The sequence below is a fragment of the Vanessa atalanta genome, chromosome 11 (genome assembly GCF_905147765.1).
Source record: "Vanessa atalanta chromosome 11, ilVanAtal1.2, whole genome shotgun sequence".
NCBI classification, from domain to species: Eukaryota; Metazoa; Arthropoda; class Insecta; order Lepidoptera; family Nymphalidae; genus Vanessa; species Vanessa atalanta.
In genome coordinates, this window is record NC_061881.1 from 5648467 (window position 1) to 5676026 (window position 27560).

The 27560-nt window shown below is 35.5% G+C and overlaps 1 protein-coding gene across 1 annotated transcript; it reads right to left on the reverse strand.

Moving 5' to 3' along the window:
- Positions 1-234: 234 nt before the first annotated feature.
- Positions 235-27466, reverse strand: LOC125067178 (protein unc-80 homolog). The gene is made up of 68 exons (XM_047675605.1): positions 27439-27466; positions 27137-27308; positions 26434-26460; positions 25951-25971; positions 25521-25666; positions 25220-25385; positions 24733-24949; positions 24241-24428; positions 23269-23429; positions 22793-22895; positions 22202-22305; positions 21730-22111; positions 21513-21652; positions 21027-21056; positions 20248-20392; positions 19807-20004; positions 19375-19563; positions 19159-19292; positions 18822-19060; positions 18552-18745; positions 18208-18362; positions 17816-17945; positions 17346-17538; positions 16906-17083; positions 16744-16838; positions 16458-16648; positions 16145-16262; positions 15994-16061; positions 15629-15764; positions 15366-15540; positions 15224-15262; positions 15113-15148; positions 14327-14483; positions 13944-14106; positions 13742-13834; positions 13519-13667; positions 13304-13423; positions 13117-13229; positions 12876-13035; positions 11974-12203; positions 11330-11555; positions 11068-11254; positions 10332-10501; positions 9946-10194; positions 9744-9873; positions 9520-9660; positions 9243-9436; positions 8987-9132; positions 8706-8900; positions 8424-8619; positions 7827-8045; positions 7418-7563; positions 7014-7200; positions 6450-6611; positions 6164-6367; positions 5671-5787; positions 5355-5489; positions 4889-5012; positions 4517-4726; positions 4161-4345; positions 3835-4000; positions 3456-3635; positions 3055-3171; positions 2868-2984; positions 2428-2579; positions 1946-2103; positions 1630-1727; positions 235-540 (listed from the first exon to the last, which is right to left on the reverse strand). The coding sequence occupies exons 2-68, from the start codon at positions 27275-27277 to the stop codon at positions 422-424; spliced, it is 10254 nt and encodes a 3417-aa protein (XP_047531561.1). The 5' UTR covers positions 27278-27308; positions 27439-27466; the 3' UTR covers positions 235-421.
- Between the last annotated feature and the right edge of the window lie 94 nt (positions 27467-27560).

Here is a 27560-nt window from a genome sequence, read left to right on the forward strand (position 1 = left end):
GAAAATGAAACACATAAGGTCAACAAAAATATCTATTAACAGTTTTCAAAATTAATTGTAATACATCTAATTACACACAATAAATTATTATTATAATAGTATCAACTATAAGACCCAATCTTTGATAGTTTTTCTATTATTATTTTTTTGTGTATTTCATACATAACAATATATGACGACGTGATAACATGAGAAATAAAACATAATATAAACAATCTAAGACTGTTTTGTGGTAGAATTTCATTGGACAGTTGTAAAACACTGCTTCTAGATTTTTACTAAAAGTTTAAACTCTTTACATAGAGATTGCATAATGCAGAAAAATAATTATAACTTCTTTTTGATTGGTAATTATGTAAATTGATTTTTCAAAGTTAATAAAATTAAAAATTGTCTAATGTTCTATGAATTGAATATCAATTTAAAGTAGTGTATCTTCGTCACGTAGATCGCTGCTCAAAAGTAGAGATCGTTGGCTGGCTGCTCCAAGCAAAGCAGTCCGTTCCGCTGAAGATGTTGCAGATTCACAACTCAAAGAAGCTGAAAATTATTTTTTATCTATCAACAATAATATATAGTTATTCATCCGATTATAAGTAAAAATTGGATAATTGTATTTTATATTATGATCTGATCTCTGACTCAACATTTATGTAATTGAGTTTTGTAATTTCTTTCCTACAAAAATGGTCTGTAAAATATTAAAGGCAAGGCTTTTGCTTAAATGATAATTGATTAAAATTCTTATAAAAATAATTAGTAAATAAATAACTAATTTAGATAATACAATTTTATTAAGTAGGTAATATATATGTGTATGGACAGAAATTACTACAGTAAAAGGGAACAAACAAGTTCATTAAAACTAGTATGGAACAGTGGCATAGTAATTATTGTTAAGGAATCGGTTTGTCACTACAACATAAGCACACACGCATAAATACTTGCATAAACAATCTGGGTAAAATTGAGAGGGGTAATGAAAGTGGAAGAATTATTATTATAAAAAGTTTGTTTGCTATCTAATTTTAATAAACAATATGAAACAAGATTAAAAAATATTGGGGGTGTTTCCTCTAAATAATAACTAAAGTATTACTCATATATTATAAATTGTGTTCTGGGATTAAAATGCTTACCTACCTATCTTCATTAATTTTAAGTTAGCTTTATAAATATATAAGAATTTTCGAACTCATAATAAACAACAAAAATATGTGTTTATTTAAATAAAAAGCTATCACATACTTTTGAATCACTTATAAATTTGTGTCGCTAATTATATCTACTATAATCTACACAGGACTGGATACAATTCTAGAATTAGAACAAGAGTAGCTGCCGTTTCTTGAGGAGAATTCTCAGCTACTTTTGTTAACTACTAATTTAATTATTCTTAACTCGTACACGCTTTTTTATCCATAAATATGTTTAGTGGCAAAAGTTTATTCATACATTTTTGTAACAACACCGAAATGCTTCAAAGATTATATTGCTTAACAAATACATGGATTTAAAATAAAAATAAAACGTGCTAGGAAAAGGGAGATGGGCAGAGAGAAAGAGAGCTAGAGCTTCGGGGAGCGGGTGTAGGCGGGCGCGGTACATACGAGCGCGGTGCGGGATTACCGTCGGGGCTGGCGTGCGGCGTGGCCGAGTCGCTGTGCGCCGCGCGCACCGACCCGCCCGGGGACTCCGACATGGACGCCTGCAGGCTGTAGCTCTCTCTGCACAGACAACGAGCGTCAGCAAACTCGCCTTAATGACATACTCTTTTCATCTCAAAATAATCGTATTAGTCAAAGTCAAAGAAATATCTCCGGAATTCATCGAATTTAGTAAATTTTTCGATAACAATTACATTGCGAAACAGCGTGGAGGCGATCGTTCACTCCCCAAGTTGAACGAGTTATGAATAGATGAGTTAGAGAAGTGTGCAACTGGCCTGTAACCGGACGTGGAGGAGGTCTGCGAGATCTCGCTGTCGTAGGAGGTGTCGGTGGTGGGCGCGGCGGGCTGCAGCAGCGAGGGGCGCGCGCGGCGCGGCGTGACGTCGGCGGCCGGCGACGAGCACTCGTCTGACTCCAGCCGCGCGCGCGCCGTCTGACACGCGTGATACTTCCGATTTACTTTACGTATACAGTTAGCTACGCACTCCTCAATTTATAAGGTTACAATCACGGAATCACCGAAATAGGCATACTAATATCAACAAAATCATCTGTTCTGACATCGATCACTCACAAACTCACAGTGTACAGCATGCTATGCATTAGACAGCAGTACGATGAAATCATCTGCCCGATTCAGACTACTGGGGTCTTATAATGTACGCGCTTAGCGATCATTTTTACAGTTCGCTATGATGTGTCATTTGTATATAACGAACAAGCCAATCTAGATTTGATGTTACAATCGTGGGAGTACCTCTGGTTTTGCGTAGCGACTGCGGCGGAACTTGAAAGTCTTTTTGGAGGGCCCGTGCGCGCGGTGCAGTCGCGGGCGCTCGTCGCCCTCCTCGCACGACTCGCCCGCCGACGGCGCCGACACGGGCGACAGCGGTGTCTGCGACGTCTCACCTGAGACGAGTTCATAAGGTGATTCATCGTATTCATGAACTTTGTGTAAAGAACGGAAGGTTCTCTGTACTTCATTACACGATATTATTCCTTAATCTCTATATTCATTATCGATTTATATGATTATTCGTTTGAGATAATCTATATATATATTCTTCATACAAAAATATATATTGAAGAATAGTTTTTTTTAAGCACCTTTTAAACTACTAAAGACTGGATGTATATACAATTTAGATTAATCGATTTCTTAATAGAATAAAATATTTAGGATTATGAAATAATTACCAGAAGTTAATTTAAACTCCACAGACGACATGAAGCGCAATTTTGTTTGTATGTTTCCATACGGCGGGGTGTTGACTGCTGTCTTTGGTTCGCCACCATAATTGTTATTGATCGCTCCTGTTATATTTAAAGACACGTTTAAATTTGTACCTTTAAATTAAGATAAGTTATTCAAAACATTACGTACCCAAATGTGCATTAGCGTTGTTAAGATTATTATTTCCGTTGTCACTGTATCGGCCGTTATTATTATTTGGCAAATCAAACACCGGTTGACTTGTCGTCGAACTGCTCGATAGCGATTCTGTAAAGAGGATTTCTTAAGTTCTATGTAAAGATGTACACAAGTTTGATGATCGGTCAGGTCATCCAATTCAAACTCCTGCTCTACTTCGTAGACAAATATTAGTTACAGTTTAACAGTATCGAATTTAAAGATCTCGAGGCCCTGGAGCCAACGAGGTGTGGAGGCCCTAATAATTATTTTGAAAATTTATATGAACATTTCCATTTCAATAAATCCGGCCCTGACGATTACTGTCATACGTCGACACTGAGTATAATAGGGTATGATGGAGAGTCGCGGACCTCTCTGCGCGGACAGCGTGGCGGCGGGGTGGTCGGGCGTGCGCGGCGCGGGCGCGCGGCCCACCAGCATGGAGATGAGCGAGGGCCGGTGCTGCTGCTGCTTGTCCGCCGCCGCGCCGCGCGGGGCCGCCTCCGACGCGCGCTTGCCGCCGCCCTGCCCGATGCTCTCCGCTATTTGCTCTGAGGGACACACGTGCGCGTGAGACGCTTCGTTCGCGATCGTCACCTTGCCTGCGGTTTCTATTTATTGCAACGTTTTAAATCGTGAGAAAAGGCAATCCGAATCTGGCTGGATCCCTAGCAATACGTATGATTAAAATAAATAATAGGTTTAACTCAAACTAATGTCTCAAGAGTAACGTGGTGCCGCCGTGCTAACCGAATTTGTAGTGATCGTGCGTGTCTCTCATAGAGCGCAGCTCGCGAGCCAGTTCTGAGAGGAGGGCGCCGCGAGCGCGAGCCGCCGGCAGCTTGAGACCGCGGACACGTTCGCGAACCACGAACTGCATGTGGCGCTCGTGGTCACCGATTGGTGGCTGAGAGAGCTAGAGATGAAAATACAAAACAGTATGGTCATTTCATTTTTAATAGCTTTCATAATACATTTTTTAATTCTTTTATTTCACACTACAAAAAAAAGTCTGAGTTTTAAATGATGGAGATGAAAGGGACGCATCATCATAGGAGCGCAACACGGGTACGTACCTTGTGCACAATGAACGGTTGCAGCAGCACGTAGAGCGGCGTGCGGTAGGTGACGACGTGCTCGAGGAAGTCCCACAGATGGTGCGCGGCCTCGTTGCGGCGGCCCAGCTCGCGCATGGCGCGCGCGATCCGGCCCCACTCGCTGCACAGCTCGCTCGTGAAGCACGCACATAGCACCTTCAGAGCTGTGCGAGACATTTACATAAACGAGTTCTTTAAAATATCTCTCTTCTCTAACATTAATGTGTTAACAAGTGACACCTTAGTTTGGGTAAATTTCATTTATTTCATTATTTATCGTTGCTAATATAATAAATAATATGAAAACATGCGACGAGAATATCGAGACGACTCACCGAGGAAGGCGATCCTATAGAGGTGGTTGGAGAGGCGCGTGGTGTTGCGCGTGTCGCGACTGCCGGTGAAGGTGAGCGAGTTGGCGCGCGCGTCGGTGGCCAGCTTGGAGTTGGCGGCCACGGCCTGGCCGGCCGGCGCGGGCGGGCACAGCGCGTTCACCACCACCGACACCAGGTACGACACGTCCGACTGCCGCAGCGGCGGCACGTCTGACGGACACAATATACGCGGTTTGTTGGAAATGTATGCGGATTCCTTAGATTAAATACTTCAATGCATAATGTAGGACACTGAGTCCAGATATCGATAAAATTATCAAGTATATTTTGTAATTAATTAAGATGAGTGCTTTAAAAGCGTAAGTATTTTACCTTTTCTACCGCTTCCGACTCTCAGACATAGCGGCATGAATAAATTCATAAGCATGTTTTCAGTTTTCTCGGCTGAGGGGAAGATTGCACTCCCACCGCACATTTGCTCGAGCGAGTAGCTATCCTGTAACAAACGTCATATGTATATTTAAAAAAACCTTAAGTAAGTCCGTAAATGTCCCACTGACCGACAAACACTATTTATTCCACGAATCTCCAGTACGGGTTGGTGGATATGCATATGTGAGAGTCTGCATGCATTTGTCAAATGCAGGTTTCTATATGGTATTTATACTTCACCTTGGAATTATGAATTCAAATTCACACATGACAACTCAGGGGTTTTGTCCGAATTTGAATATATATTTTCAGTTAATATTGACGTGTTCTATCTGCTGGGCTATATCAGTTTAATCAAAGTTATTTAGTTTTATGTTCCTTTATAAATAGTTTCATTAATACTAACCCCAGTATTTATAACTTGAAGTGCTATTAACCTAACAACGGTGCTACAAAAATGTGGAGGCGGAGGTTGGGACATCAAAGCAGCTGTTGCTGAAGATAGATTCTCTCCGCTGTTATTGTCTGATACTATCAACGCCTGGAAAAAATATTAGGAAGCTCATTAAAATAAAATTAACATTTGATCGAAATTAAATTGTCAAAAGTCAAAGTTTAGATACTTAATTATAAAAGTTTAAATGTTTTAAACACAAATGCAAATGTTTATCAAATTTGGAACCCTTATTGATTTCGAAAATTTTTTACATCATTTTACTTACTTGTACAGTATTGAGAAGAGTTTTTACTTGTTGCCAATGCATAATGTATGGACATCGCGACATCGTCTCAAAAACGCCTTTAAGTAGGATTGCAGCTGAATCCCAATCAGTGTTTCTCTGTAAATTTATGAATGTTTACGGCAATATATTTTTATTCAACGAAATATTTGGGCGATTAAGTTTAAGTAATGAAATCCTTGTTGTTAAAACACTACAAATCGACGTCAAGCAAAACGTTGCATGAAAACTTGCCTCAGTTCTCTAGTATTTTCTATTTGGTAGGAAAAATATTTACATTTTGCGAGTTATATACTTAAAAAATATTATTTATAATCCTACATGTTCACTAGCTTATTATTCCCCCGGCGAAATTAATTATAGCCTCATAGTAGCCCCTTAAAAACTCAGTAAAGAGAAATTATAAAGAAATGAGCAAATTTGCATTTCCTATTCTAACTTTACTACATACATAAGTATGTTTTTAAAAACTCACTCTTATGCTCGGTTTTTTAGCAATTTTAAGAAACACTTTGTCAAGTCGTCTTAAGATCATGATAAGCGCAGGTCTAAGAGCATCATCAGCCCAGTCACCAACTGGGAGAACTTGCATCATGTATCGCTGGAGCCCACGGCAGCCCATCGACTCAGGGTCGTATGGAGACACTTTTAATAGTGAGTGTGCTATTTCAGCAAGTCTCTAAAATGTAACAAATCAATTTTAAAGGTAATTCTTTATTTTGCAAAAGTAAATATATAAATCTAAAACAAAAAGTTTTTACCGCATGTGACTTGGAGTCGAGAAGTTCGACAGTTTTTCCATCAGAACCGGCAGTACCTTTTGATCCATTTATCTCTAAAAGACGAGCGGTAGCGCGGCCAATGAACTCACCCACCAATGACAGCAATACGTCACGGGGTCGGCGATACTCTGCGCGTACTAACTGTAACGTCAAATATGTTCGAAGATTTACGCTCAACAAGAGGGCTTTTCGAGCAGGTAATCATATATAAATAAATAAAATGTCATAACGTAATCATTTAGACCTACAAGGCGTCAGCGACAAAGTAATTTTTTTTTTAATTATATTGCTTGTCGGACGGGCTAATGAGCTACCTGATAAGTAAATGGGCTACCTGGTAAGTCATCATGTCCACATATTTTTACATCCCCTGTTCCTCTAGTTACACTGGCTCACTCACACTTTAAGCCGGAACACAGCAATACAAAATATTGCTGTTTGGGTAAAGAATATCCGACGAGTGGGTGGGACCTACCCGGACGGGCCAGTAAAATCTAACGGTTAACGGATATCCGAAGCAATATTTGTATATTGGGCAGCCACCTCCGAGTCCTCCGTGCCGGTGTAGTCGGCGAGCGGCGGCAGGCGCGAGTGGTCGCTGACGTAGCGCGAGTGCGACTCGTCGTCCAGGATGTCGAGCGTCATGAAGGGCGAGGCGGCGGAGCGCGCGCAGCCGCGCTGCGACGAGCCCTTGTGCTCCGGCGACGTGCGGTACGGCCCGTTGTACGACCTGCGCCAGCGCACTGTATCCCCACCGGCTCGGCCCGAATGCCCCGCGAGTGACGTCGCGGGACATTCGTTGTAGGGAAATACGAAGCACGATTCGAGAGATTTGACTCACGCTTTACTAAAGTTTCAAACTAATGTACTAATAATTAAAACAATACTATTTAGCTGTGCGAGTTGAATGTACTCGTGGGTGTGAATATTTTAAATTCGTGACTTACTTAGATAGTCCTTCGCAATTGTTGACGAGTGTTTTAATGGCGATTGCGAGTTGTTGGATTATTTCTTTTTCGGTTTTGCCCTCTCTATTGTACGTTGGTAGTTTTATTTGCTTCACGTAACACGGAAGTATGGCCTCGAGTATTATCTGTTAAAAAATGTTTCTTACGTTAAACGTGTATACGATAAGGTTCCTTACTAAGGATAAATGTGCATGTGATAAAATAATTTTAAATTTCATATATAATAATAAAAAATGTTTTGTTATCGATTATTATGATGAAACTCAGAAACAATGTACTCATGACATTTAAGTCAAAACAATCGATACATTTAGTTTAATCTCAACGTACAAGTCAATATTAATATTTATATAATTCCTAAAATAACAACCCATAATTAACAACTTACTAGCATTTGGTATCCTCTCATGCTCTCAGCAGAATACGATACCACCATCACGCATAGGCTAATACAATCGAGTACGTTAACCATTTCATCTTCATCTCTGTAGCAGAAGTCGATTGGCTTTAAAGGTTTCTCTTCTTTGATTAATTCCGCTATGTGGAGCGGGTCGGGGGAGGGAGTTTCCAAGCTCAGTAAGAGATTAAAAAGGCAACTTGATTGTACCTGTTTAAAAAAGAAATGATATATAGACGTCCTAAGCAGCAGCAGGTATTTAGTATTTAAAAAAATATTTATATTTATGTATCGGTACATACATTTAAAGATAATTCATGATCCCATGAGTTGGGTGAGCCCAAAACTGAGGGTTTAAATTTGGACAAACATTGGAGTTTTCAAGTGCTTAATTATTGGCTCATCATGAACTCGGCGGAGAAAGAAAAACATCGTAACAAAAGCTGTTTGTTTCGAATAAAATTTTATTAATATTTTAATTAGGATTAGGTAGTATAAGTTCCAAAACAATAGAAGAGAAGGTCTTTAGCCTATGGACCTTAGAAAAATGACTATTTATATGAAATTTTAATGGATTTTCTAACATACTTTACTTGCATCCCCATATGCTGCTTCTTCATCTGTGTCCAATATGGCGGAAACTGAACCAAACATTTGTAGTATAAAAGGTTTTCTATTTAACAAATAGAACTGCTTCACGGCATACTCTATAGTTGTAGTAACTAGCTTATTCGTTTGGAAATTCGAGTATATTTGTAACAGAGTTGGCATTATAAGAAGATATCTGTAAATTTATTAATATTTTATTATAACTTGTACAAAGCAAGAAATTATTTACACGATGTAAAATCCGATGTCTAATTTACTTACCCATTAGTAGAAAATATATTCTTAAAATTAAATGCTGCATTGACGTAGGTAGCTATAACATATCGCAGTATTAATGAATCTTCACTATGTAGCATTAGAGCTCCGTTTAGAACATTTAGAAACAAATGTATATCTCTGGATGACGTGAAGTTTCCCGCCATCGCTTCGAACATACGAGCTATAAGACGAACCCACCTGAAATATAAAGACAAATAAGAAAATATATGGCGTAGGTATATCTAAGTTTCTTATGCATCAATAAGCTAAGAAGTACTCCATACATGAATTTATGTAACACATCCAGCCCAAGCAATGTTGAGCCGAGAGGTCCCCGACTGTATAAAGCCAGGTCGGCTTCAAGAGCTTTTCTCGGGAACGATGGTAATTTCATGAGTTCGTCGTGGAGGAATACTACACGTTGGACCACCTGAAAGAATTAAATAAATGTTAGCGTAACATTCTTATATTCATTTCCTTCATTTGACGTTATGTGTGTGTGCGTTTATAATGTATGTGTTCGTAGTTATTATCACTTACCATATCCACATTTTTAAGTATAGCCCATGTTAACAATACTTTTCCTGTTTCAACAAACTTGTGCAACAGTTCCTGTTGCTGTAGTTTTTCGAAAGCTTCCTCTGGTTCCATGTGTACAAGACCTAATTGAGGGTACTGGGAGCGTTTGAAGAAATAATGGTCACGTACATAGCTTTGAGGGTTGTGGATTTGACCTGAAGTTATTTTATTTAAATTAATATTATAAACTAAATTAACAAAGTAAAGAGTTAAAAATAATAACATTGACTCAACTTACGCGTTTTAAAATCAACAAGGAAGTATTCGTCATGTAATCTCTCTGGTATTCCAAAGTAATCCAGAGATTCTCTTAAAATTTGACAAAATTGTGTATCTTCTTGTACTGGGAATTGGGAAGGTATGCTGCCTTCGTTATCCGCTAGAATAGATAAACGCTTGTAATTTCATTATATAGTAATACTTACGAATGACTATTCTTTTTATTACAAGACCGATACTCACACGGACCATGTACTATTATTTTCTTGGCAGCTGGAACGTTTGCAGTGAGCAATATTGAAGCGTCACACTGTTCTTTACGTAATATTTGTTTTAAATCTTTGAACATAATACCATGTACACTGTGCACTACCTATAAATTACATATATTCTTGTTAATAAATGTAAAAAATAATAATTATAATATAGATAGTGAAAATATTACCATCCACAAAATTGATAACGCGGCTCCTATAAGTCTCTGTCCGTCCTCATGAGGTGACCTTACATAGAACATCACATAACCTATTATATAGTTATATAGAGCGAAGGCAGCTTGCTGCGGCAGTCGTGGTATAAATCTGATCAAGTGGCGAAGGAGCTTGAACATTTCATCTTGATGATCTCTGGTTAGCCTTTCTAGCACATGACGGAGGAATAGCGCTGAATCTTCCACAAGACAACCCCATATGACCTGCAAAGTCATAAACAGATAGTCTTATTAAAATAACAAGTCTTTAAACGTATTAGAAAATGTAATACATATAACGAGTTCACTGGGATATTATTTATAAAAAGCTGTGCATTTAAGTTGGTTATTTAAAAACGTACTTGGTAAGCGACTTCATACACGGAACAGCCGTCCCTGGAGACGGCCGCGTCGTCCAGTAGCGAGATGATCTCGGCCACCGCCGAGCACAGCACGGACGGGAACAGCGCCGACGCCACCTGCGTGTGGTGCGACCCGCGCACGCCTTCCGCCATCTCCTCATCTGCTGGTGCTGAAGGCGTGCAGAAGACTTTTTATAAATTATAGTAACAGACAATGGGCTTCCCTGAACTCATTAACTATTCTTCGTAAAATAATTTAATTAAAACCGGAACCGGATTTAATAAGCATAATAACAATTGTCAATTTAACAAGATAAAAATAATAATTTATGTTGACCTACATTCAATGAATTTAAAAAATATTTCAGAATATTGAAATTAGACTCATGAGTGCATTTTTTGTACTGTCCCAATAATTTCACGTTTAGACTGATGACATTTCCTTACAACTCCAAAGACAAACATTGCACACAATATTACAGTCTTTTTTGTGTTTTATATAGACAGGTGGACGGGCAAAAAATAATCCTGATAGTTTCGCCAAAATTTTAGAAATTGGTACTATACGAAGTATTCATCATTTCTCATATCAACAATGCCCGACCAACGCCCCCAGGGTTGTAAGATGTAAAACTTTGGCAGAAATGATAAATAAAATAAATTATACCATTTATGATTGCATGCAACTATAGTATATTCTTTAGGCTCCTTAATATACTTAATGTATTATACTTACGTTCAACGTGATCGTCTGCAGCGTGATCTAGAGCTGGTTCACGTGCGGCTTGACGAGTGATTGGTATCGTTGTTATGAGGAAACTTTCCCGTTCAGCTTTCTTCTTATCGTCTCGTTGTTGCAGTGCCTTTTTGATTGCTTCCGTTTGTTGTTTCTTTCGTGTTTTCGTTGCAGTGACTAGTGAGCGCTAAAAACCGAAATAAGACATCAAAATTTGTCAAGAAATCGGTTTCAAATTTAAGAACATCTTTAAGAAACTTACGTGTCGTTCTTGGTTTAAAGTCATTTCCATATCTTTATCTTTAACTTGTGGACTCCAGGGTGGATCTACCACGGCCAAAGATTCGATACCTATTTTCGGTGACGGGAGAGTGAATTCGATACCCGGCGGTGGTACTTTAAAAGTGACAGATGCGCCTTCTTCCATGCGTGGCCATACTTGATATCTCAATTTCCACATTACTTGGAATCGTAATATAGCATTAATTCTGTAATAGATATTTATTACATTTATATTGAATTTCTTTAATAGAAAACATCATAATAATGTGGGTTATTATAAAAATCGACTGTAATAATTTCATTATTGTTATACTGCTCTCAAAGTCCGTATAAATTTAAAGAGCATTGCGTCTTCAAACTCATAGTAGTCTCAGAATTTTGCAAAACAATTGGACTATGTTCGGAAGTGGTCTTAAGTGTATACGTCAGTTTTCGTAACTTAGACGTTAGCTTTTTTTACAGTTGCGTCACAATATATTTACAAGAATGCCATGTATATTTACAGTAACATTGATCAACTCGATAGAATCAGTGATAATTATTGCAATAACGAGCAGTAAGGATAAGCTTTAAACACCCAGTACAAAAATTGCAAGTCCTCGTCACTCGCTGGAGAACACTCACCGCACGGCGGGGTCGGCGTGCTTGAGGTACTTGTGCATGAGGTGCGTGGCGTGCAGCGGCGCGCGCACGGCGGCGAGCACGAAGAGCGCGGCGGCGCACGCGCTCAGCTCGCGGTCGGGCTCCAGCAGCAGGTGCCACGCCGCGCCCGCCGCCTCCGCGAACACGTCCTCGCTCAGCGTCGTCGCGCCCTTCACCAGCGCCGCCAGCGGGGCGTGGTACGCGTCGCGGACCTAAGGAGTTTGTACCGACTTGTTTGTGCGTGGATATAATACTGATTGCTGGCGTCCGATCGATTTCGGTCACGGTGGCCGATCTCATGGTAGACGAAACAACTATGCAGTGTATATTATAGTGTACAAGTATGTGCGCAAATACTGGTGCACTGTCGATATTGTTACTCTCATTGTTCGATAGAAGAGCAAATCTCTCACGATCGGAAAAAGTTCAGGCGCGGGTACGACGGCTTTGTGTACTTTCCGAGATAGTGGAGGAGTCCAACTTCTAGACTTCGGGCTGTGGCTGAGAATGTTTCGACAGAAAAACCCAATAACTTTTTATAATCCCAACTTGTAGTTTGAAAATAGTCAGATTAGTCATAATACAAAAAGCGTTTAAACAGTTAATCTAGTGAGGTCTAGGTGTTAGTCATTATCAGCGGTCCTTTAACTAGGAAGTTGTGCTACATGTGCGCATGTTTTGTATGTCCCGTAGTACCATTATACCAGTTAGGCCTTGCCATCGGATTATAAAATGAGGAAAATACTCTAATTAAACTCGTTGTTCATAGGAATTACTCGTTTGTAATTAGCAAGTCTTTGAGATCGGACGTAATGGTCGAAATATATTATTTCAACGATTCTAATTTAAAAATAATAGTTTTTTAAAATTTCTCTAAATCTTACCTGAGTTTTTATATATTTTAAAATAGATGGCGGTTCAGCAGGCGGATATGGCATAGTACCCGGTTTGTTGATCGGTAATGATTCATTGTGGGGAAGGGTTTGTTCTACTCCCGCCGTGCGGTAGGCTAGCCCTGCGCTTTCTAGCACTGACCGATCGATTCTGTAAAAAAATATTACATTATCAAATATCATCAACATCATAAGTAAACACATGTATTTATACTAAAAAAGGCTTTTTAACCTATCGGTCGAATGTTCTGAAGATTTGCGGGTACGTCGTCCTCGTCTCGTCCCACCTGAGCCCTCCTCGTTGTTAGTTGTACTTATTTCTGGGCCAAACTTTTCACCATATATCTTAAAAGAAATTAAAATATATAAACGTTGTACGATAGAGGAACCATTTCATTAAATTAATTTTACAAACAAACCTTTTGGACAGACTTCATTAGACGAACAGTCGATCTCATATTGCGACGGAAACAGTAGGGATGGCAGAAATTTTGGTGGCAGCACACGTAGTTAAAAGAATTCATGAATTTGACAATTACCTGTTAAATAAACAAATTGTATTACTTTTTGGAATAAAATTCTAAAAAAATACGAGTAAAATGAAACTAAGGTTTATAAGCAACGATACGCTAACCTTCAGCCAAGGGAAACCTTTGTTAATGTCAGGAGGATCTGTAGAGTTACTATCAGGGCTGTCGGGCGGATGATCGTGGTCATCGGACAAAACTCCAGGGCTTTCTTCCCCACCACTATCCATTTCGTTTGGCATTATCACTGTTCCTCCTAGTAAAGAAACATTTAATATTAATAAGAGAATAATATGATTTATGTAATGATTTAATTATTGTCTTTATTACCTGTTCCAGGATAAACTTCTGAGGTGTCACTCCTGTCAGAAAGGGACGAAACTTTTCTCCTGCTTTGTATTGAATCCGATCTTCTATTAACAACTGCAATTTTTTTTTCTCAATAATATATATTACAGAAATATAGACAATTTTAGTTTATCAATTTTGACATTTCTGCTATTCTTTTGAAATATTTTTTTCTTCAACTTACAATCATCACAGACTTCTCTCGCGTCTTTCTGCCGTAGTTTAATGGAGCGTCGCTTAAAAGACCCGTAGGCGGCATGTTGCTGTGTGTTCCGACGAGCTATACCTTTGCCTCGCGAGCCCAGGCGAGACTTTTTATCTTCACTGATTGGAATAGCTTCAGGAAGCTGAACAGTTGATGCTTTTATATTTTGTTTAAGAGAGTACAATTGCCAAAGTATTACTTTGATTATTATTTAAACATTTATTTTTCCAAAATTGTATTATTTTCACTTTATCCAATAAACATAATTGTAATTTATAAAAATCATATCAATTCTATTTAAATTTTTGAATACATAAGCCAAAAATATCTTCATCATTATTTTAATTATATGTGATTCTTACCGTGACGCTGCTACCTCCAGATACGTTTTCTGGTTCATGAAGAACGAAAGATATCTTTCTCTCCGTTTCCGCTCCAGCTATTGATTGTAAGCTTTGAGCTGATGCTTGAGAGTGCCCCATACTCGATAGTGCCATACTCCATCGTCTATTAGCCTCCCTACAATGCCATAAATTAACTTAGAAGATGATTTCGTTAAGATTACGAGATGCATTTATTTAGCATGAAAAGTTCTTCTATCTATTTGGATCAATTAATATATCATGTTTTGTTATTTTTTGAATTTCGGCATGCCAATGTAGCAAAGCGAAATACTTCTAAATTTGTCTAAACTATATTATTTCTCTTGTCCTATTATGTTTAGTGATGTCCTTTTAATAATTATATTATTTTTACCTACCTTTAATAGTTATTAGTATTCATTGCTTCAGAACATACCATGCTTTTTAGGTTTGGGCGTCACAATTTTTTTATTGGTATCATTTTTATTTAATTTTTTTGATCAATCGGATCAACACGGAAAGGCAGATTTCAAAGATAGAATTTACTATAAGTTCATAAATGAAATTGTGAACAATAATAAATTCAATCAACACGTCTGCATTTACCGCAGGATCCCTTGCTAGAGATATGAAAGCGAAAATCCTACGATACTCTAAGAATTTCATTGCTATGTGAAGTTTTACGGTTCGAATATAGTATACCGTGTTAATACTAAATGTATTTACAAACTATGTGCATGCACATATTGTGCTGTAAGTCATGCATTATTCCTTTAGATCACATACTCGACTGGCATTAATGTGTGTTGACTGCTAAGAGCCCTGTTAAAATGAAAAGTTTGATCACAAATATGCACTCTTTAATCTTTACTAATGTACGAAACATAATTAACTCACTTATTATTACACAATAAACGTCTCCGCTTTTGCATCCACCTTCGCAAAACATAATAACAAAAATAATCATTGACACAACGAAGACATATGGCAACTACTTACCAAAAGAAAACAAAATAAGAAGAACGTGCAAAAATCGTACCTGTAGACTCGATCCCAAGGTCCTCTTTCCTTTAACGAAGATCGACAGGACTTAGGTAAGTTTTGATAGGTTTCTCGGAGAAATGCTGTGATTTCGAATAATAGCATGCAGGCGACTAATCTTAGAGCACGGGGACATTCAGCGCCAATAGTTTTTCCAGGAAGCCGTATACTAGCTGTGGTTAACACAAATATGAAATTGATCGCTATCTACTTTGTTTTCTTATTATGCAATAATCGACTGTTTAAACAATTTATTTATACCTTCATCTAAGAAATCTTCTTCTTCGTCTTGTTGCAAAAGTTCTCGTTGCCCATCGGGATCATTAACGAGGTTAACAACTGTATCAATGTGCTTTCTATCCTCGTTTAACATGTCTTCTAATCTATTTCCAATTGCCTAAATACAAAGTTACTTACAATTAACATCAAGTTATTAAAGGATAATCTACTAATGAAATTGTACATAAAACAGATCTTGTACACAGGAATCATAGCAATTCTCTTTGTAGTCAATTGCGACTAGGTACTTTTAAAGTAATAAATATTCGTACATAAAAAAACTGTTTATCGGTAAATATCAGCTCTTGTTAACTATTTTATAATTTAATTCTAGTTTTAATACTTACTTCTGCCCATTGATAAAAGAGTTTTCCAGCTAACCGTTGTCTTCTTAACTGTAAAGGACCCGAAGATACTGCAAATAATTTTAACCATAGACGTTAACAATTCAAACAAATACATACATATATACATATAATCAATATAATTATTACTTACATGGGTTTTTCGCCATATTTGATTTGAGCCAATAAGGCCATTGACCCTTATTGCAATTATGTACCAAATGAGCACATTCTAGAAGCATAGCGGCTCGTCCAACGACAACTGTGTGTGGCTGTAATATTTTAATTGACAAGCTATTTTATTAAATTCAAATATATTTTGCTACAATATTTATAACGTTTTACTTAATTTAAATCCTTTAAAGTATACCAGGATAAAAACAAAATGCTCTTTTATTTCGTTAATCATATAAAATTTTAACAGCGTTAGAGCTAAAGTGTATGTATATAAGAAAAGATATTCTCACTAAATCCAATAAAGCAGCCATAAATAATGCATCTGGAGTGGCTCCGGGTTGAGTTGCGTCAAGAATAAAACTGAATCTCGCGAGACCAGCGTATAGCGGCGCAGCTGCAACTAATCTTCGTCGTTTTAAAACAACTACTTCGGATTCCCCGCCGCCAGAACCACCCTCTGCGGACCCCCGACGCGACATATCTGAAAATTTAAATTATAAATGAAAATGTAATTATATTTTTTATTGAATAATTATTTACAATATTTTATTAGTACAATTATTAAGTAGAACTTACACCCTCCTATAGTTTCTTCTATGCTCCCGTCCCGTTTCTTTCCCATTTTTCTCAGACCAAATCTATTCAATCTATCTTCAACCCTTTTTCTGGCTCTGAAAGGTTCAAATTTGTTAGCTGGTTTTCATTTCTTGTATTTGATGACATATTTACACGCAATACCTGTTAAGTGTGTAACCAACTCGTCGCTTGACATGAACCGGACGCGACACGTGTATCGGTTGCGTGTGAAATGGCCTCGCTAAGGACGCCATGCTACCGGATATTGGAAGAGATTCGCCGGAACCGCATCCGTTTCGCACTAGATTCTGGGGCTGAGGTTTTTGGCGAAACCAATTGACTGTTACAATAGAATAGAAGCAAACGCTATAGAGTCCAGACTATACTATATACTATATAGAAATACCTTATAATATTATAATAATAATATAATGCGAGAATGTAAAATACTTTGGAAATGTTTTTTTTTTTTTTCAAATTTACATTCAAGGTCAAATTAGGAATTGGAAGTCATAAAATAAGTTCAAATTTACTTTTTTTATGAGGATTTTAATCCACTAAAAACCACGTTTACAAATAAAAGATAATTATTTCACGCTCACCTATGCCGCTAATATGAAATTTAGAAGGAATAGATTTTGAATGAGATATCTTGCGATGTGGCGTTATATCAGCAGACGAAGCAGACGGGATAGTTCGCTCAGATTGTCGAGGCGTCAGTTGGTATCTTCGGGTTCGAACAGACAAAGGCGACTGACTGGCTGATTCATCACCGGCCTCGGTTTCTAGAAGGCTCTAAAATGAAATAAAACGTTATTAAAGTTATTACTTTAATTTGCTCTCAAACATCCCATATCTAGGTCAAGGCGTCTTATTTTCTTAGGGAGAACGGTTGAAGTCCATAGATTTCATGCGTTGAAACAACGTATTCCTTCAATGCACTATCAACTGAGCAATATTATCTCGCTTGAAGTTGAAGTTACTTGCTTACTTTGTACCTAAAATTTTTACGGACTAGCAAAGTTAGAGTTCAAAAACACAATAAAAAAATCTAATTATAAAATTTTATTACATGAGCACCAGTGGAAGAAGTGCTTCTTTTTTTGAAGGTAAACTTTTTATGGCTTCTGTCATCCGCCGCACAACCAGAGTCAGCGCCAGTGTCTGAACCACGTTCATCATCAGCCATTCTAGGAATATGCCTAATAAAAATAATTATTGTTTTTATTATATGAATAATTTAAAATTGATCATCCAGACTTCTGTCAAACACGAGTTTTCGTAGAAGATCGTACTACATAAATTACAAAAATAATAATTTAAAAGTGTCATGTATGGATAAAATTCTTTAATTTTTTTGGGGTGAAGAGCGACAGTTTTTTTACACGCTACTTTAGGGCTCACTTCTATATATCTTTTAGTAATCATATTGTTAAATGTAAAAAAACAATATTTATGGATTACCTGATAACTCTCGTCGTCTGCATGTTGGAGTCCTTCGCCTGCGTGCCCGGCCTCTCCGCCGTGTCTAATAAGGCACTGAAGGCCACGGCACGAAACTCTCCCCCGTGAGCCTCTCGTACGTAGCTCAGCAAAAGACGCACTTCCGCGTATAGAGCCTAGCGATAGGTAACTTAATAACTTATTATAGTGCGACTGATTAGTTTTAATTTAGGTCTCGGTGTAATTTAAATATTAATCATGACATTTTTGTAAATACTACGCATCCAAGTTTGTTACCTGTCACAAAATAGATATACGTAATTTAGAAAAAGTCCAATGTTATTGTAATTTTAAGTAATACTAACCGAGTTATCAAGCAATTTTAATTCTTTATGCATCATGGCAAATCTTGTAACTAGAACTCGAAAAGTGGTTTCCACTATAAAGTTCTCTATTGCTCTGTTTGCATTGGGCCCCTGTCCCGCTCCGAAGTTCGTTGCATATCCTGTCTGTAGATGGCTCATTTCTGGGGATTTTGCGAAATTTCTTTTTTGCTGATCTGAAATACGTTAATTTTATTTATAAGTTTAAAATATTTAGTGACCAATAAAGACCTTTAAAGTATAAGTTCTTACTCATAGGTGATACCATGGTCGCAGGTTCAGTACAATAGCCGAGAGTAGAATGCAAATTATCTAAAACCTCTCTGATTGGTGCAAATTTGGTCATTTCTTTAAGTCGCAAAGTGAATTTAGTCACAGACGCAGAACGCAGCTGCCGGAGCGAATTTCTTGATTGTACTCGGAGACATTCAGCTTGAGGGCCTCGCAACGCAGTTGTACAGCCGTGAGAACATCCTAATTGACGTAATAATCTGCAATATAAAGAATTTACGTTTGGAAAATAGTTTTATAGACATTATAAGATCTTTTGTTCAATAAAATTTTTAGCAAACAATATTTTAAGTCTAACCTTAGAATTATGTACATCAGCATATAGTAGGGACAATCAAAATGTTCTTCTTCTTTCGTTTTTTCTTTACTTTCACCGGATTCAACATTTGTTGAATCTTGGCTCTGAGCGCAGGGAATGCCCGAATCTCTTTCCTAAAATTCAGAAGGCAACTGTTGGACCGTTTGTAAGAAATGTGTGTCATAAATATTTTGCCGACTTAGAAAATATAAATACCTTGTTTTCTTTGTCTTTTTGAAAATCTGCCAAAGGATCAACTGTTTCCGGTTGGGGATCTTGCCCTTTATCAGACTGCCAATTTTTATGAACCCCAATTTCCATTAGTGTATCCACTAAGTTAAGCATCACTTCCATCACTCTCATTGTTATGTAAAAACTATCCATAGTTGACACGGAGTACACGGCCTGTGACACAATGAAGAAAATTTGTTTTATTTTGGAAAATTACAGGTAATTTCTAAAGTTGGGCAATTATTAATGATCAATTTCTTTCATCCTTGCGGTAGCGAAAATAGTCCTAAGAGAACGTTTAAAATAACTTCTTAACGCAAGGGCTGATTATTATTATATTATTTATTGCCTCAAGAACAACCTTCAGGAGCTTTTTTTAATTATTTTTTTTAATTTTCAGTATTAATAAATCCTTACTTTAAGCACAACTTGGAAATCAATATCTCCGTCTTTCGTGATATAATGCAACGATCCAGCCGCTTCCTGTATCTCTTCCACAATATAAGTGATGTTGGAGTCAGTTTGTGATCGTGTTAAACTTGGCTTGCGTTCTGGAGTCGGTATATGTTGAGACCCTTGCATGCTTACTGAGTCCATTTGTGATTCGAGGGAACCCTGTAAAAGTGCATTTGATTATATATCAGAAATATTTTAAATTCGCGGTGAAAACTGTTTATTAATATGGTATTAAATGGATTACATAATATAATATTTGTAACTGAAACTATCCGAAACAATCGTATAATCCGAAATAATTTCTTATGCGTATCCATATTCAAATCCGAAATTACGTATCCATAACATCTCTGGTTTAGAGTAAAACAAAATGATGATTTGATAATTATTACAAATTCTCACTTGTCTTGTTTTCGAGAGGTAGTCAGGTGACGGTGTGGGCGTGTGTTCTGTAACAGTGATGATGGGGTTCTTTTTCTTTTGCATGTTAGATGGCTTAATAACTGTCGTGTCCTGCGCACGTTCCGTCTTGATCTCACCAATGTATCTGCAAAGTATATTTAATTCATCTTTCTAATACATATGATTGTATAATTACTACTTTTTAACGCAAAAAACATCCGAGATCATTTATTCTATCTTTAAAATTTAAAACAGTCTACTGGTGATGGTGCAGTTTCAAAATATAACAATTAAAGTTTTAAGTACGTACTTCCTTTTCGTATGTGCTAATTGAGATGATGTGCGTATTATCATTTTAGTAACTTAAGTACCATCAACAAATATTTTTATTCGACCAGCAATCTTTGCCTACGTATCATGCAGTTCAAAAATTAACATCGTAATAACACTCTACAAGCCATGATATCTGTTGTTATTAAAGTATTAAAAAACTTGAAAGCCCGAATTTTAAACTTCAAAAAGCTTCAAATGACAAAGAATTTCAAATGAGATGATGATGTTCAATAAAATAGCATATTTAACTTATCTTAAATTGATATTAACTATTACTTCTCAAGCTAAGCTTTTACTTTTGACACTAATTTATTTTTTGTAAATTGCTAAATTTTAAAACGATAACAATCTACGCTGTAATGAGACCGAGAGTCTGTTTTGATTTATCGAATAACTAATGAAGCTTCTACTTCTAAATTCCTGTCATACGTTTTCTTAAAACTTACCCATTGGATGCTAGCTCGTCTATCAGACAGCTAGCGACCACATCGTTCGTCCGTTATAATATTGTACAGGATTAAGCGTAAGGAACACGGGAGAAAGAGAAAAATACATTTTAAAAAAGAAAATTCATTAAATAATATTATAATATGTGTGAGAAAGAAAACATGCTGTGCTGTGATTGAGAGAGTAGTATATGGTTAGATAGAGATGAGTTCACAAATAAAATACTGGTATTTAGAACAAAATAGTGGGCGCATTCTAGAAATTTTGATCTCATTAGCCATAGAATATAGATAGAACTTATATCGAAATATCCTAAAAAAATCTAATCCTATGAAGCTAAGCTTCTAAATAATAGATATCAGTTATTTAGTTTTTTAATATATATTTTTAAATGCGTTTTTTATTGAACAAAAATTACCTAAAACTACAAAAAAAAAAGAATGTTAGGAAATTCTGATATGTTCATTTACTTCAATAGGTCTTACCTGAGACTCGGCATACTTTTTCCTTTAATGAGATTACACTGGAGCAAGTCCCCTGTCAGCCTCGGAGCTAGAGGCGGGAAATTGCTTGCGAGCGCGGAGTTCGGTCGGTCGTCCGCGTTATCTAAACTTCTGTGATACTCCTAAAATTATATTTTTTACTCCGTTTGCTGTCAGAAGCATATACTACAATGTAAATAGCTAGGGAAAAAATATCTACAGATATCATTCTTACTGCTGTATGAAAACTAAATTTATGTTCATCATGACCAATTTTCTCCAATGCTTTTTCTGATTTCGACAGTAATTTAGTTTCGACGAAAGCTTTCAAATCGGCCATTTTCATTTTTCGTTTAACTTTTTCGCTGGCTCTTCTCGACATTACGTTGTCTTCCTCTGACTTAGTTATGTTCGTGAAAGGAACTTCTGTTATCGGTGATACGTCTTTTGAATCTGGAACCTCCATAAAGTTTTTCAATGAATCACGCTCTTTGATTTCCGGGCTTTGGTATATCGATACTTCTATTTTCGGTATTGGCAGAGAATTGCTTCGTTTTCTGATTTGAATTTGTTTGGATATATCGTCGCAAATATCTCGCAATCTGGAAAATAGTTATAGTAAACTTTTAACGTGTTATTCAATAGTGGATTGTGTTTTGGTTTGTTTATTACACGATTATTGATGAACTGACCTATTATATAGATAATGTAGCGCCCAATATACACCTTCTTCTTGCCATTGCGATGCAAAGAGACATCTCATGGTGGCCACGTCGAGGAAAGTTGCCGCGGATACCTTGAAATATATTCAATGATTTGCACATACAATACATACAATATTTGATCTTTACTTATATAAAATTATAGATTTATTAGTTTACTAAGGCGCGACCTACCCACTTTTAAATTATTTTTTTTTTCTTCATAAAGTACACTTTTAACACATATCTAATTAAACTAAAATAGTTTGTGAGCACAAGCCGCGCTCATATATACTAATGTACGCCGATAATATAGCGAATAAGAGTATAGTACATCTTTTTATTACATAGAAAAGAAAATATGTACAACATGCTATTTTATCTAAGGTTATGTTAAGTTCTTAAACCATTGTGATTTTAAAAACGTGGGTATTTTCGCATAATAATTGTGATGAAGTTCGTTTCCCACACGGTAGTAAAGCTTACGTTAATAGAATATCGAACGGATTTGTACGCTAAATTGAATAGATTTTTGCCTTTAATTCCATTGTAAACAGCAAGATTCATCATAAACCTACTTACATGTTGTATTTGTTTGATACTAGTTCCCTTTTCTATCGACGTCGGGGTGCTTTTTACACCGGGCTGGCCTCCGCTATCAGACAACGACTCCTTATCTGATGAGCTGAAAATGATTATATGAATGGCATATGTACTGGATACTAATATATAGGATATAAATATATCCTTATTAATAATGTATAATGAATATTTCCAAACGCATTTGAAAGTTTATCAACTACCGTTGATATTATTGTAAAGATTATATATATTTTTATGGAATAGGTAGGCGGACGATGAGACTATTAGGTAAGTTCTCACCACCTACCATAGACATTGGCGCCAGAAATATTAACCATTCTTTACATTGCCAATGTGCAGCCAACCTTAAAAAATAAGATGCTATAACCCTTGTGTCTGTAACTAAACTTGATCACTCAGCCTTTAAACCCCATCGATAAACGCTCTTATGATTACGATTAAGCCATGTAATATACCTCATTTTGGTGATTTGAGGTAAGGGCTTGATCCCTGGTAATGTAGGCTTCGCTGAGTCCGTTCTGCGAACTTGAAATATGCTTGGGTCAGCTGCATACACCGTATAAGCTCCTTTATTTGCTCCACTAAAATTTTGTTCAGACGGTAGGCGATAAATGAACTGCAAATAAATGTAATGTTTAACAACAGTCTTGTAAAGAATATTTTAGGATATGAAATAAAATTGGTTTCGTTTTGAGCAGAAGTATAAATAAGAACATTATAGATTAAAAATGTTATTTGTATATAGAATGTATTTGAAATCTATAGAAGCCTTGGTATCGTCATTTTAAGCGTAGATTCTACCAAGAAGAACCGACAAGAAACTCAGTAGTTACTCTTTTCGGACAATTATTAAGAAGTAGGAGACTAAACGTAGAGGAATTGCATGAATTACGTTTATGATTATATTGTATATATATTATTTATTTGTTCGCAATTCCTCAGACGAGTTCCTCAGTACTAAATTTGCAAAGGTGACGTTGCCGCTGTTGTGATTTTAATACTTGATTATTTACTTCTATTACATAAACAATTGTATACATTACATAGGCACTTTTATAACGGTTCAATTGGGAACTGCAATACCTTCCGAATCAGAAATGTACCTAATATTTAGTGTAAGTGCTTTTTGCAGAATTGCGAAATTGGACTAGGGCTTAGGAATTATTTGGAGAATAATGCGGTTGGTGTTTTGGGGTAACATCTGTAGGTACTAGAAAGTACTATCGGTGACTTTGCCAATAAATTTATAATGTTTATTTTTAGTCGGTACTTGGCTGGTGTTTATAGCACGCTATTATATTTGTTATGAATTTTTAATGATTTCTAATTTTCGGATTCTGATTATTTTCGTTATTTATCTTTTAAGGATTCAGAGATGACTTGGTGTCAAAAGGATGTCAATGATTTCAAAGTCAGCCTGTATATACCACATGTTCCTCCTCTGTACTGGAGCTCTCCTCCGGGATTGTCTCAGGAAAAATTGTATCCTTGGGTGATGAGAGCCACGGCTCTTCCTCTGTACTGGCTTGTTTTGATGGAGCTTCTGATTGTGACATTGAAATGTTCTGACTAGGAGGGCTGCCATTAACGGCACTTTCTTCTTTTGAAAATTTTCCTAAAAATTAATAATTCGTGAGCACAGAGTAAAAAATGTATTTCACATGCATTATAATATCCATTTATTAAAAAATATTCATAGTTATTTGATTATATCCCATTAAAGCTAATTCAAAAATTATTTATTAAGCATTGTTTTAAATAAATTATAATTATTTAAAATATTATATATTTTGTTATACATATTTAATGTTATAAAAAATATATATGTAAAGTAATTTGTTTAGGTTTTCATGGTTTAGGTTTTTGTGTTTTTAAGGCACATAAAATCTAAAAACCTATTTATATTCTTATATACATACGGCCCATAAAGACATCACCATGTTGGTTTCTTTTCGAGTATTTTCCTCCTAGAGGCTTAGGTTTGGGTTTGACAAGTGTTGTGAAACAAGCTGAATCAGGATGCCTAAATTCCCACATTGCTTGCCATAGCTTCAATCCATTTTCCAATCTGTAGTTGTTTGTAAAGTCTGATTCTTTGAGGTGATGTGATATAGGAGCAAATAGGAAAACAAACAGCTGAAATAATATAGAATCATTATTTACAAGTTCAACAAGCAATCAATATTTACAAGCTCTTAGCTTTTCTTATGTCATAAATAAACCTTAACCTGCTTACTTTAAAGATTATGGCACAAAAATAATATTCATATGCATATATATAATTCTGCTCTAATATATATCTAATGTATATCACTCTATAAAAATGCATTAAATTCACATTATATAATATATGTAACATTATTAATAATACTAAAAGGTATTATAATAATTAAATTTTTCACTTACAGTCATAGTAGGTACAGAGAATAGATAATGGAAGGGATTGGAATAATATTTTCCATTTTCATAGTCATTGTCAGCACATTCATCGGAAGCATCAAGTAATATCCAATGCAGGGTATACAGAAGTTTTGTTTCCACATTTCCAAGGGTCTGCATATTGTCTTTTACTCTGTAATTATTAACCAAAACTGTATAGAGTAGATTTAGATATATAAAATATTTAGATATTTTAATGTTTCAAGTTGTAGTAAATGATATATATATATATAAATTCCCTATATTATGAAACAATATTTAAGAGCACCTGTTGTGTAAAAGTCCAGCTAAAGCATGCATCACATGAGGTAGTGCAGCTTGTATTAGCCTCCATCGTGGAATAGCTTCTATAGCATCAATGAGGTTGTTTGATAGTCCAAATCGAAGATTTTGTACCAACACTTTTTCAAACGACTGAAAATATTTTGTTTTAATTAACTTCTGGTGAACTATAGTTTCAATAAAAATAAATCGAGATTAAAACGTCCTCTAGCCATAAGCATAGCTTTTTTATAACATTAATTTAGTACAGTTTAATGATGGAGGAAAAATATTATAATCTATTCTGCTTAAATACTGAATGATTTTTTTTTGTGATGATAATAGTGCAAATGTTCTCTTCTCGTTATAATTTTTTACCCACGTTAAATAATTAATTAATTAAAAATAATTATATATAAAAAAAATGTTTAATTTACCTTACAGGCCTCTTTGAGTTCCTAAGTCAGTATGCAGTAAAAAAAATTTATGATTAACAAACACAAATTCATTTTAATTAATCAGTTATAAGTTTTATTATTGTTTACAAATACTGTAAACAAAGTTGAATGACAGGACAGTTGTCAATATAAATGTCAAATATTTGGCATTTGCATATTGGAAAAATTAAAGCTGCCACAAATAAAAATAATAATCTGCCTAAATACATTTAATAAATAATTATTAAACTCTAAAAACGATTTATATTATATTTTAGCTGATAGATAAATACAATACAATAAAATTAAAACGAAAATTCTTAAAAAAAAAACTAAGCATATTTGATTTTAAAATAAAAATCTAATTTCATTCTAAAAAATCTTTATTTTGTAAGATGTAAGTAAGTATTAAAGAACTAAGTTTTTAGGTTTTATATCAACATATAACATAGATTTAAAACATATTTTTAATAACAAACTTACGTGATGTCCTGGAGCCCGCTGACAGAACTGCATGTTTACAACAAATATATAATTTACATATTACACATTAAGAAAAACAAAATATATATTATTCATATAGAATATTAATAATATTTATAATTTTAATTTATAGCTATAAGATGTTTAAGTGCGCTCATAATACATTTTATTATTTTCAATATGACTTGATAAAATCGTGTGTAATATATTTACATAATACATGATAATTTGTAAAAGTCTCGTATGTAAAACGGTTATATATACTTACAAGTAAGGTGTTAAAAAATAATATTTTATACGTAGGAATACCTACTTAGAATCAGCGCGAATTCTTTATTAACTAACTAATAGTTTTTATTATTGGAATTCAACATGAAAATATCATAACGATTTAAAAATGTAAGACGCACTTAAATAATTTTATTAGCGACTTTAATAGTGGTAGTACTATTTCGAAAATTAGTATTAATATAATATTTTTTGCCATTACATAGTTACATTAGTTCCTTTCTATAACAATAATTGATAAAAAATAAGATTAGAAATGAAATAGAATGACTTATAAAAAAACATTTTAATTAATAAAATTTTCGACTTTCCAAGAGCTTATGTTTTAAACTATTACGTGCGAATAATTATCTGATTATATAATTATATTAAAATTATTTTACTAGCTTACCCTACTATACTAAGTTAGACAAACCGTGCAAGTAGATTCGTGAACTTTTCCGAATCTCGGGCGCATAAACGGTGTTGTTTGCCTCCATAGAAATAATTGCACCGCAATTGGAACATTGTCGTCGTCGATAGAGTCATCCTCAGTCACTTCTTTAGCAATTTTCATGTTCAAATGAGCAAGGGATGCTTCCGATGGTCTATTTTTTTCCAAATAAAAATATGTTATAGTTAAAAGCTCTATACAAGAACTGTTGATATTGTTACAATGTAAGATTTTAATATATAATACTATGTTAAATAAATAAATGAAGACACTTAAGAACTTACCTATAAATAATGTTTTACATCCATTATAAAATGCAATAAACGCAAATAATTATAATAAATTAGGTGTAAAATTGCTCAATATTAAAATAGGTCACATCATTTTATACTTAAGGAGCACTGTT